Below are 13,212 nucleotides of genomic sequence, written 5' to 3'. Positions count from 1 at the left end.
AGCCCCTAGAAAATCTGTGTTAGTGAAGTTCTGTTCACTGTTCGTAAAAATTCCTGTTTTGTCGTATTTGTATTTGCCAATCATAGGGCTACACGTGTTTCAGGCGGCCACTATAGTAAGACAAGTTTTTGCTAACTGACAAGTTTAAGATATTTTAACGTTCTCTGGTTAGGTTGCCCGTTCAGTTATCTTCAAGGATAAGCTTGTATCATTATATGGTCTATGAATTGTTGCTCCACGCTACCCTTGTTCAGTTACACTTTGTTGTTTGCATTTAATGGAAATTCTGCAGTAACCCAGTTAGGATTTCGAAGGAGCAGGAGGATTTCACCCTTTCTATATCTATGTAAGGCTTTCTTTTCACTGCATATTTTGTAATGCATTATCTTCCCTTGCATTTTCAGTTTCTGGCAATTTTTTGCTGTTACATGGTTTTCATTGAGCATTGCTGTTTGTTTTAGGAAATGGGTTTTCTTTATAGTTTAAGACAAGTTAACATATGTAAAGTAGCATTTGGATTCCCTAAAATTTCTTCTTCATTCAGTTGCTTCTATCTCAAGTTTTTGTATTAATTTTACTGTCTTATGAGCTACATTCTTATTTATTTTATTTTCATGCCTCAAGGTGTTTTAAAAAAAAATTAAATTTGTCATAAGAATTATTGACCTTTTATTGAGAAAATGTGATTTATTGTGCTCATGATGATATTACACATTGTAGGCTGTAATTGGAGAGCAAACAACTAGTTCATTGATTAGCTGGAAATGATCTTTTATATATTATTAATTCCATTGATTGTTGCAGGCTGATGGTTGAGTGTGCATGTATTCAGCCATTCATAGAGAAAAGAATTGTGCTACTTCCCTTTGTTAGTAATGATTTTAGGTGGACTGCCAAGAATTCAAAAAGAGGGAATGCTGAGAAACAATGCGATGGTGATAGTCTTTTTCTTGACAAGCGTGGTGTTTGGAGAAACTTCAATCCCAAAAAGCTGTCTAGAAGAAAGGGTAATCATAGAGTAATATGTATCCAAAGGGCCACAGTTAGAAGTTAACACTTTGAATTGGAATGGCATGTAGGTGGTGCTCTAAGGGGACGGGGATGGAAGTACGGTTCTGGGTTTGTTGATGGTATCTTCCCTGTGATGAGTCCCACAGCTCAACAGATTCTGGAATTAGTACAGAAGGAAATTTCGGTGTCTGCAATCTGGGGTTATCTCAATAGTCTTGCTCCTACACATACCACATGGGACGACCTCATTAATGTTGCTGTTCAACTTCGTCTCAATAAACAATGGAATCCAATTGTGCTGGTGAGAAAAGTTTGTGAACTTGGATTGTTAGATTCTTGCTCATTTTTAGTGGCATAGAACGTGTACCAGAGTGTAATCCTATAGTTTTATTTGCTGGGAATTCCTCTGAACTGTAAATGCTTGAATCTTTTTGAACATTCTTAGTTGTTTTGAGTATAAAGGTTATGACTTACTCTTTTTTGGTCTCACCAAAATAAAAGATTTATCTTTGTTGTTTCCTCTTCATTTTTAGTTGGACAAGGCTTCATGTTGTATTTTTGTTTCTTTTCCCTGTTCATCTTACTTACAACACTAAATGCTTGAATCTTTTTGAACTGTTTTTTGCACTTACCTTGAAACAGAATAATAGTTTAAATCTTTTTCCAAAAGTTATTTTTGTTAGTTTTGTATATTTTCCCTATTCATAATTTGGGTATTCCCTCGCGGGGCACTTAAATTTTATTTTTAAATTTAATCCAAAAATTATCCATAAGACCAAACTGCTGCATAGAAATGGATGTAATTTGAGAATCCTCATCCTTGATCTCAATCATTACTGTACTCTGTGAACCATGAACTTGATTAATTGTTGACTAATATTTAATACCAGCATCAGCCACCTTATTAGTTTCCTTGGCAGTGTTAACAGCTATCCTACTCTTTTTGATTATCCTTCTAGGCATCAAATACATTGAGGCATTCTTGTGTTACACAGTTACATTGTCATAACTTGGTTGACATAAATTATATGTTTTAGATCCATGATTATAAAATCTTAAACAATGTTTTAGGTTTGTGAGTGGATACTTCAAAGGAGTTCCTTCAAACCTGATGTCATGTGTTACAATTTACTCATAGATGCTTACGGAAAGAACTCTCTGTATAAGGAGGCAGAATCTGCTTACTTGAGACTTCTGGAAGCTCAGTGTGTTCCTACAGAAGATACTTATGCTCTTCTGGTATGGGCTTACTGCACATCTGGGTTGCTTGGGAAGGCAGAGGCAGTCTTTTCTGAGATGCGTAAATATGGCCTTCCTTCTAGTATGTTGTCTTATACTCTCTTTTGATGTCCTATATATTTTTTTTCCCTTCTTCTTAAATTTCAATTTCATACTTCCAGTAATCTGATTGCAATATTGGGATTCTCAGTTACTTTCTGGAACATTAGTGACTGAAGTCAAAAAGATTTTGTCATTGTTGTTAATTTAACAGGCAGAATGTATCAAGTTTTCTACTTTAGATAGCAAATGTTAAATCCTAAAAGAGGTTCCCTACATTGTCATTTAGATGCTTTGTCTATTTGCGAGTTGGTCTACTCAGCCCCTTTAGCTATGTTATGAGATGATATGTTACCAATGTGGACCTTGTGACATCCTGTGAACTGGCCAAATTTTTCTGGGTCTATCCACATCAGCCCTATGACCTACCATCTGTAGGACTCAGAATGTAAGCCCCCAAAATTTTCAGTAATTTTGAATCTATGAGAACGAAGATATGAGTCTTTCCCTACCAGCCAGGGTAATTTGGATGGTACTTGCCAAATCAGGAAATGATAATAGAACAGAAATTTTGAGCTCTTCTGACTTGCTAATATCCTCAGGTTATATTAGCAATCTCTGATAAGTAGTACCTGTACGAGTATATTATTGGTATTCTAGGATGATAATCTGTTTTGATAGCTAAATGCCTTGTATTATCCCCTGATACATGAATCTATTATGTTTTATTGATAATATTTTATTTGAGCTTCTAATGTACTAGTTAAGGCATGAGTTAATTAAGAAAGATCCTTCATTGTAACAGGTGCAGTTGTGTACAATGCTTATATTGATGGATTAGTGAAGGGAAGGAATTCCTCAAAAGCAGTGGAGATTTTTGAGAGGATGAAAAAGGATTCCTGTCAGCCATCTACTGAGACATACACATTGATGATCAACTTATATGGGAAGGTGATCCATTTTTCTGGTTCCTCATTCTCCTTGTTGCCATTGTTTCTCCTTGCTAGACTTTTTAAGGTACTGACTCGATTATTACAGGCACGCAGATCTTTTATGGCTGAAAAAGTTTTCCGAGAAATGAGAAGTAAAAAATGCAAGACTAATATCTGTACATACACTGCACTCATAAATGCATTTGCAAGGGAAGGGCTTTGTGAGAAAGCCGAAGAAGCATTCGAAGAGTTGCAAGAAGCCGGGCATGAGCCTGATGTGTATGCTTATAATGCTCTAATGGAGGCCTACAAGTTAATAACCTTTCTGTTGTGATGTTCTCTTACTGTTGAACACTCATGCTAAATGACATTGCCATTTATTCTCCTAGTCTTAATCTTGTCAATCAAACAGTCGTGCAGGCTATCCATTTGGGGCTGCCGAGATATTCTCACTCATGCAGCACATGGGTTGTGAACCAGACAGAGCTTCATATAACATCATGGTGGATGCATATGGAAGGGCTGGTCTACATGAAGGTATTTTGACTGCTTGGTCACTATTTATTTGTTACATGAATATCTCTAGATTCTTGTCATGCACTAAAATATTAGACTGCTAACTTGTAATCAAGTTTGTGCCGTCGGTCCTTGAAATGACACATGTTTCAAAGGAATCTCATGGTCCAATTTTTTCCCCTCCCAAGATTTTTTCTTGATATTTTAAATGACTTAGAAATGAAGAGATCATTAGCAGATGTCATATTTAGAATTCCTTGATCAGTCTCTTATGTTCCTTTTCCCATTATCTTTTTGTTTCAGATGCAGAGGCTGTATTTGAGGAACTGAAACAGCTGGGCATGACTCCAACAATGAAATCCCATATGCTGCTCTTGACAGCATACTCAAAAACAGGAAACATCTCAAAATGTGAGCAAATTGTAAACCAAATGCATGAATCTGGCCTTGAGCCAGACACCTTTGTTCTGAACAGTATGCTCAACACTTATGGAAGGATGGGTCAATTTGGAAAAATGGAAGAAGTTTTAAGTGCAATGGATAAAGGCCCATATGAAGCTGATATCAGCACATACAACATCTTGATCAATATTTATGGTAGGGCAGGCTTTTTTGACAGAATGGAAGAGTTGTTCCAATCACTTCCCTTAAAAAACTTGAGACCTGATGTTGTCACATGGACTTCAAGGCTTGGAGCCTACTCTAGAAAGAAACTATATTTAAGATGCATGGAAATCTTCGAAGAAATGATCGATGCTGGCTGTTACCCAGATGGAGGAACCGCGAAAGTCCTCCTTTCAGCATGCTCAAGTCAGGATCAGATTGAACAGGTTACAATGGTTCTTAGAACAATGCACAAGGAAAGGACTGTTTTACCTATCTGATGTTCTTCTGCTGCACTTTTCTACCATTCAAACAGGTATGGATTCAGCATACTTGCCAAAAAACATAGGTTGGTTTTTTTTTCTCTCTCTCATTGAGCAGTCTAAAGGAAATAAATAAATAAGATAACAAACTCTGAACTTTGCTTTTGAAAGAAGTTGCTAAAGTTTGCTTCTACAAGCTCCATAACTTGCAGTACTGCATCTTCAGCTGGTATCCAGAACATATAAGAACTTATATCTGTTGTTCATCTGTGTAGATCAAATTAGGTGGAATTTTGACCTGTGACCTTCCTACTCATGATGTGATCTAAACCATTAAGCTTTTACGGTATTATATTGAACCCACCTACCTTCTGAAGGAATATTTGCCTTGTTCAGGTATCATCTATTCACCTTTAATTTTGGTAGAAAATACACGGGGAACTGAAATAAGGTTCAGTGGTCTGGTTTGAAGATGCCTGAACCAACCGGATTATTCTTTAGACTTGGCTGGACACATGAAGGAGAAGATGGCCACCTTGTCACTTGTGAAATTAGAATTCCTCACAATGTCTCAAACACATTCTTACTGAGTTGAGATCCTCTACCCGGGTGTGCTTCCTCGTATATTTCCACCACATGTTCAGAGATGGGAATCATTATTAGTCCACCTTATAATGGAACCCTGTCTTAAATGTGTAATGGAGGGATGTGTGGGGGGAGCACAATCCTCTACCCTCGTGGATAATCCAAATGCTTAAATATAAAGTAAAGGGAAAAAGAAAAGGAAGTAAAATATTTAAAAAAAATTGAGAATTTGGTAACGGCAAGTTCATTTAATCCTATTATCCAGGATTATTTATGGACATGTATCGCCACAGAAGGCATATAAGGAACATAGACCTCAACCCTGATGGGTAAATGATCAAGACTCTTTACTTTTGGGCAGAATTTCAGTTCCATGTGGAAGGAGCATAGCACTTGTGACGCTTTTTCACCACAAATTATGTGAAGTCCATATGTGAGATTACAGAGGTTCCCAATGTACACTCTGTGAAGGTGAACTGGACTCGATTTAAACTGATTAACAAACAAATTACAAATTAACAAGGAATATAATATGAAATGATTAAATTGCCCCTTGACGACTGAATTGCTTGAACCAGAACTGTCCAACCCTGGTCCGATTTTGATACCTGGTTTGATAATTAAATGCGTTACTGGTCCCAGCACCCTCATTGCAGCATTGGCCACAACTTGAGCAAAAATATAGAAAAGTGCAAGCATGCAGCAAGCGGTTCAAGCCACCAACTCTGGCTTCTGGGGTTGGTGGGATGGCACATGTAATCTCACTCAATGTTCCCAAAAAAAAAAAAAAAAAGGGATGTCGTTTAAATTGCTGTTATGCTATTTATTAATAAATTTTGGGAGAAAACCTAATCCGGGGTGGCACTAGCGAGACCCATCTTGGATTCCAATAGTAATACTCTGTACAGAGAGTACCAGAGATACTATGGCTTCAAAGTTGTGGGCTTCCAGGGCTGCTTCTTATCTCAGGCTCTCCTTTTCTCATAGGGGCTTTGCTTCTGGTAATAATCAAACTCTGCCTTGATCGCTTCTTTGTATATCTTTCTCCTGAGTACTTCTCCTTTCTCGGGAATTATGCATTATAGTTATTTTTGTAAGCCCATGAATGTTTTTTTCACTTTTCCCTTTTCTTTCTACGATTTGGTTTATATATCTACTTCGGAAACAATAATGGTCGCTAGAAAGAAACGAATAGAAGATGAGGCTGAACATTTAGATCTTGTTCAGGGGTGTTGTTCAATATTTGATCCAAGATAATTTCAGTAAAGATCTTAACCTTTTGAAAACAGTATTCTATAATTTTCCCTGATTTCTTGATTAATCCAAGTTTGGAATTTATGAAAAAGTAATCAGGTGGCTCTTTTACGTTCCTTCTGGGAAATCTAGTTATGGGTACTCTGTTTATGTATAATTTTTTTCATTGAGTATATCCCCCACCTTTGCTGTTATTTCGTTCGCCGTGAAATTCTGTTTGTTGGTATCGGTGATCAATATGTTTATTAGGTTTTTGGTCTCAATAATTATTTGTGACCCTCAATTATATCATTCATGTTGCGTTTAGTTTTTGTCGGAATACAGATTCAGAGTTATAGGCGTACAGGCTTGCTTGAAGTACTATAAAGTTTTGACATAGATATACTTTAGATTCTGAAACATGAAGTTATGTTTATGGTCAGATTTAAATCCCTAGAGATGATTGCTTGCGGGCACTGTTAGATTTGAAATACTTAGGAGCCTGTTGATTTCCTCTCATATAGTAATGTATCTCACTTTGATCTTGCCTTAGCATGATCACAGGTATAAGTTGCTTCATTTCTGTCATTTGTTAAGTTTCCCAAATGCAACCTCCAATTTCACCAATTAAGCCACTGTATACATATTTTTGGAACTTAAATTTGGAATAACTGGCATGAAGAATTCCCTAACTTCATTTATTGATGTGGCAATTTTTTTTTGGGGATAATGTTAGAATGAAGAATGCTCTATCAGACATCATTTCAGATTCATTTTTCATAAAATGCTGCCATTTTTGGTGGGTAACCCATTCTATAATTTCTTTGTTTTTTCTATTACTTATGCCGAGGTGTTCTGTATACTTTCTCATCTATGATTGGCTTATGTAATTGCTACAAGAACAGATATAATTATCTGTTTTTCAGGAAGTTTTAAGTTTGGCCACTAATTACTTAGGTTTTATTTTCTAGTGTTTTAAAAGAAATGAGTAGTATTATTTAGAATTACAGATTTTTTTCCTTCCTGTAAAATTTAGATCACTGTCTTTGTGATATAACATGGACAGTAAATTCAACTTACTTTAGAGTTGATTCCAAAAGCAGCAAACAGAGAAAGGTTGTGAATCAAAATAAAAATATTGTTTTTGAGGCAATCTTGATGTGCCATGACAACTAATTTTACTCTTCTTCATCCTGATATTCTATCATGGTGTTTCTTCTCATTCACCTGTAACCGGCCGTCAACTGGATTTGCTAAATTTATGGCCAAGTGTCATTTTTCGATGCATCAATGAAATTTGGAACTTTACTTTTGGTAGCAAAATGTGGTGAAAACATTTTTGATTATGTGAGGACTGACTTAATGTGAATCATGTTAATCCTATTAGTGTTCTTTCTTCCCTTTTCTGCAGTTGTCAAGGATCTCAAATATGCTGACAGCCACGAGTGGGTCAAAGTGGAAGGCACTTCTGCTACTGTAGGAATAACTGATCATGCACAGGACCATTTAGGGGATGTTGTATATGTTGAATTGCCTGAAGTTGGAGCCTCTGTATCACAGGGAAACAGCTTTGGTGCAGTTGAAAGTGTAAAGGCAACCAGTGATATTAACTCTCCTGTTTCAGGGAAGGTGGTTAAAGTCAATGAAGAACTAAACAACTCTCCGGGTTTGGTGAGTCATTTAACTAAATATTTTTAGCATGGTAATACTTAATAGTGTGGTACTCTGGGAAAAAATGGTTTATTATATGATGAATCAACTGTCTAGAAGTCTTATGTAGTTAAGATAAAAAGACTGAGAAACATAGGCTGTTTAACACTGTTCAACCGTGAATTTTCTCATTGGGGTTCTGGTTCAGTTACAAGCTTACTGTGGCTACAAATTTAAACTAATAAATTACTGATCAACATGTCTTGGTCTTATGAAATTATTTAGATATGCATGTCTTTTATTAGGCCATGGCAGGTTGTTTTTAACTTTCTATTGTTTTGAACATAGATCTTCTGCCTACCATATCATTAGTCCATGAAAAGAAGAGCTCGTGTGACCATAATGGTTTTTCTAAAAAAGTAGCACTCTTGATGTTTTTGCATGTTCATTTTGGAACTACAAAGTCATGATAATGTACACTATACTACTTCAAGTTCTAAATATAATCACATATCTATTATATCACAGACTGGTTATATTTGTGTTCTTTTGGACTCTCTGGCCTTTTGAACTCTAGAAATTGAAGCGTGGAGCAGGCATTAAGGCAATTTACATGTTGAAATGATGATGATTATAATTGGTAATCATAAATCTATTGTTCTTTTTCTATTATAAATAAAAAACCAGTATAGGGCATCTAGAAAATTCCAATCTGATTTTGATAAACCCTATTGGTTTTGATTCAATAAAATATTGCTTGTTTTGTACCCCAGATTAATGAGTAAATAAGGTATCTCTCTAATTAACAGGTTCCATTATGAGTAATGAATTGTGAACCCCCTAGTGAAGATTTATTTAAATGTTAAATTGCTAAACCTGAAACCATTGGACTATGCCAGCCTTGAAACTGGGACCGTGAAGCAAAACATGATTTGAGGGATCCTACGGCTGCTTATGTGATAGTCTCAAAAGAAGACAGCTCCTTTCTAGTTGATTGTACTGTTGCATTTTTTCAAATACAGCCAGATGCAGTGAACCAGGAAAATGGTTCTTTTTAGCATTTCCATTGTAATGGTTGATGGTTTGCTAGCCAACTCAGGTTGATTCGGAGTCCTAAATTTCAAACCTGGGTTTCTGGTTTGGCAGTATGAATTATAAATGACTACCTCGGTGGCTGTCACATAAATAACTCCTTAGTTGATCTTCCTTGTTCACTTTCTACTTTGAAACCAGATGAAAGTAGGTTTTCTGGATTTTGATGGCTGTTCCTACAGCACTTTTCTAAGCTTTTTATGATTCTTTTTGGGGAATATAAACTTGAAGTTGAGACATTTAACATTTTGCTCAGGTTAATGGAAGTCCGTATGAAAATGGATGGATTATGAAGGTGGAGATGAGTAATGCAAGTGAACTGGATTCTCTGATGGACTCTGATGGGTACTCAAAGTTTTGTGAAGAAGAAGATGCTGCTCATTGACCGGTTAAGACCGAACATTAAGGTAGCTAGCTACCAAAGTGCAGATTTGTACTTTATCTCCGAATATCCTACAGAAAAAAAAATAATCTTTTTGTTTCTATTTTGTTAATTTGTAGGGATCTTAAGTTGGAATTTTCTATTGTGCTGGGAATAATCTATTTGGGTTTCAAGCAACCTTGATTGCTAGATTAATTCTTGGTTTTTTCTCCCCCTTTCAAATTCAAGAATTTTTTTTTGCCGTTCATGGTTTATACAATGGATGCACAAATTGAATGACTCTCATTACTCTCTCTCTCTCTGCAAGCATTCTCTTTGAAATATTAGGTGTCCTCTTGAACTGCTTTTTTGTTCCCATAGGTTGAGTTCTTGTCTTTCAGTTTATACATCATATCTCTGAGCTGATAAGAAGCAGTTTCCTCCAAATTTCTGTTTGGATTTCCTTGCAAACGGATTTGCATTTTGCAAAGATCTCGCAGCATGGAAAATTTGTTGTTGAATCCGAATCAAAATGTACTTCTATCAAAAGTTTTAGAATTCAATCTAAAACATAAAAGGAGCGTTGTTGCCCTTCTCCTCTGGTTTTCTTTTCATGTCTCAATTTTTCCCCTGTAGAAGAATGCTGAAGAGCCTACAAATCACCATACTGGAGTTCGTTCAATTTTTAGATAAAAGGACAAGAATGTGATGATTTGAATATAATGAAAAATCTAAGAGAACCTTCTTTCAACAATGTCGAAAAAGAAAGATGATGAAGAAGACACAAATGGCTTTGAATTTGACAACTATAGTAATAAACCATGACAAATAAAAAGTGGCTTTGTTTCCTATTGTGAAAAATAAAAACTTAGTCTAGAAAGCCCACATATTATAATTTCTTATGATCTTATTACTGGTTAGTTAAGAAATTTCATGCCAGTGTTTTTTGGTGAAAATTCTTTTATTCAAACAAGCAAGCAAAAGATTTAGAAGGTTGGACATGAGCAACCCCAGCTTTTGGATAGGAAATAGGCCAATATGTCCGACTTGAAACAGCCAAGGCCTTTCGAGCTAGTGAATAGGCGCATTCATTCCCATCTTTAGAAATAAAGCAAAAGTTACTAGAGATAAAGCTGTCTTTCAAAGCCATTGCAGCTTCAAGAGTTGCAATGGCGGTCAAAGAGGGGGGGGGGTTCATAGCTGATGCCCACCAAATATTATTGAAGGCCTAAACTTAGTCCAATGGTGTTCCTTAGCCCAGCATAGAGCCTCCCTGATCGCTAGCGCCTCACTAGCAAATGCAGATGCCAATGATGTGGGTATAGAACACGCTACCTGTAATTCATCCAAATTCCATGCTGCAAATCCAGCTCCTCCTTCCCCCAATTTTGAATAGCCTGTAACATCACAGTAAACAGAACACTCCTCCATGTCATGCATCGATACTACTACTTCCTGGTTAGCATTAGAGCTGCTCTTTTCAGCTCCCCCGTTGCATGCCCAGAATTCACGAAATGCATTCTTTGCTTCCACTACAATCTCCAGCAGTGTCTTCTTTTCTCCATTAAACTGCTCATCGTTTCTATGTAACCAAGGATGCCAACACACAAAGGAGAATTGACAGAGAATTTCTTTGCTGCGCTGTTTAGAAGTGAAATGGAAAGAGTTTCATGCCTGAAAAATTCCTGGTAATGATGGCTCAGGTATTATTTCTAACAGAAACTCCAGACCACTACCCATCTAGACTGTTCTAGAGAAATGACATTGAAAAAGTATATGGCTACTTGTTTCATCTTCTTGTCAGCACCATTTGCATAATGGCTCCACCTTAATCTGCCTGCTATACCTTCTGCACAAACTATCCACATAAAATTGCAAAATTTGGGCAATGCGTTGCATTTCCAAAGCCTCTTCCTTTCCCCTTCTTGATTCCATCCTACCTGTGTCTCCTTGAAGATGAAGGTCTACTTGTCATTTGAGCATTTCTACGATTTAGGAGAAGATGATAAGCTGATAGAGTGGAAAAAACAACATTCCTAGCTGCACCCCAAACCATCTTGTCCTCACAAGCGTTCAAGGGCAGGAATCTTCTTAATTGGCCACCACTTCATCCGGGTTGAATAACTTTTGCAGTAATGGTATTCTCCGGGCCATAGTCACTGAATCAATAATCTCCTCTACAAAATCAACAACACACTATGTAGGTTTAGGTGTCAAAATTCTGAAGAGAAGGAACCCAGTTAGCAACCCAAATTGGAATTTTGTCTTCCCTTCCCACTTGCCAAATCAAGGCATCCTCTATCACACTTTTGTTGATCTGATTCATTGTTCTGTTGGCTATCTATTTGTTTTCATTTTAACTGGTTCTATTATTAGTTGTTTAATTAACGGGTTCTTTTAATCTCAATCCTTTCTTTCTCTTCTCATTATACAATAAAATTAAGTTTGGAGATAGAGAAATCCAGGCCAAATCAATTCTAATGTTTTTTTTTATGCAATTAAAATTATTGTATTAATGTTTAATATTAAATTCCTTTATGTTTATTTAAAAATCAACAAAAACCCACGTTCTCTCCTCTAGATAATCTCATTGTATCCGTTCACGGGGATGTTCTTTCTAGGAATATATTTCATGTGATATTCAAATTCGGGGAGTACGTTTAGTTTAGAAAGGTCGACAAACACGATGCGAATGTGTGTGTGGTCCACTTAGGTATTAGATATTTAGTTACTCGTTTTGTAGTTTTAGATTTTATTGTATTGTTTCAATTTTGAAGTAATGCCCTATTAAATGTAATAAGACAATGGATGATGGCACTTTGATTATTAGTTGAGAGGATCTTAATCATTATCAATCAAATTTATATTCTTTTCTGTTGCTAATGGTTTTGGATTTCTCTTTATATTGAGATTGATGTTGTGGATCTAGTTCAAGTAGTTTTAAAGTTTGAAAATTGTATCTGATTCCACTTTTGACATAATGCGCCTATGGTAAATGTAGATGTTCAAGGCCGAATGGATCAACGGCTCCTCGTATTATCTAGTCTAGTAGACCATTAATCCTATCAATCAAATTTATATTACTTAATTGTGAAAGTCTAATGGTAATTTGGATATAACTGGATGTGAGGTTAGCAACAACATACTCTACTGGGATGTTATTTTGTATTTAATAAAGGTATAAAAGCAATACTAGTACATGCAATGAGCATCAATACTAGCACAAGAAGTGTGAGCCAATGGTTTGTAAACGACCACAATATTAAAAGCTCCTTTCACAAGGCCATCCTTGAAAGAGTCAAAAACTCCCCTTCTACTCTTCTACTTCTGTTTTTACAGCACCTTTGGATATGATCTATTCGGATATTTGGGGACCTTATATTATTTTTTTGGAATATCTGTGTTTTCTGGAAATTCAACCAAAACCCTAGTGGCCATTCCATCTCAAGCTTCTGCGGATAGGGTTGCATCTAAGAGTTCCACAACTGATCAAACACCAGCCACTACACTCAAGAAGTTTTCTACAATTAGTACTCACAAAGACTTTAACCAATCCAAAGAAGAGTTTGATATAGATTACAATTGCTACAAGACGTTGGTCAATATTTTATGTAATCTAAAACATTTATCTTCATGTATATTCAAACATTGTAACTCAGGAAATCTAGAAGCTCACAACTGCAAGAGT

The 13,212-nt window shown here is 36.2% G+C and overlaps 2 protein-coding genes across 3 annotated transcripts; both read left to right on the top strand.

Moving 5' to 3' along the window:
- The first annotated feature begins 193 nt into the window (after positions 1 to 193).
- Positions 194 to 7,919, top strand: LOC149005853 (Tetratricopeptide repeat (TPR)-like superfamily protein). Of its 2 annotated transcripts, none has more exons than XM_089168033.1 (9): positions 194 to 346; positions 805 to 935; positions 1,080 to 1,312; positions 2,083 to 2,332; positions 3,095 to 3,240; positions 3,328 to 3,533; positions 3,634 to 3,758; positions 4,041 to 4,656; positions 7,833 to 7,919. In XM_089168033.1, coding segments are annotated over exons 1-8 (1,674 nt in total). In that variant the 5' UTR covers positions 194 to 344; the 3' UTR covers positions 4,622 to 4,656; positions 7,833 to 7,919. The 2 variants fall into 2 exon arrangements, with proteins under 2 accessions (XP_089024159.1, XP_089024158.1); XM_089168032.1 differs by having other exon boundaries at positions 805 to 1,007.
- LOC149005852 (Single hybrid motif superfamily protein) lies at positions 5,988 to 9,844 on the top strand. Its single transcript, XM_089168034.1, has 3 exons — positions 5,988 to 6,189; positions 7,833 to 8,092; positions 9,420 to 9,844. The coding sequence occupies exons 1-3, from the start codon at positions 6,114 to 6,116 to the stop codon at positions 9,546 to 9,548; spliced, it is 465 nt and encodes a 154-aa protein (XP_089024160.1). The 5' UTR covers positions 5,988 to 6,113; the 3' UTR covers positions 9,549 to 9,844.
- Positions 9,845 to 13,212: the final 3,368 nt, after the last annotated feature.

Source organism: Hakea prostrata, chromosome 9 (genome assembly GCF_041222555.1).
Source record: "Hakea prostrata isolate BN-2017 chromosome 9, UWA_Hpros_2, whole genome shotgun sequence".
Lineage (NCBI taxonomy): Eukaryota > Viridiplantae > Streptophyta > Magnoliopsida > Proteales > Proteaceae > Hakea > Hakea prostrata.
Note: the sequence above shows the minus strand (reverse complement) of the source record. Positions and strands in the feature narration are given on the sequence as shown.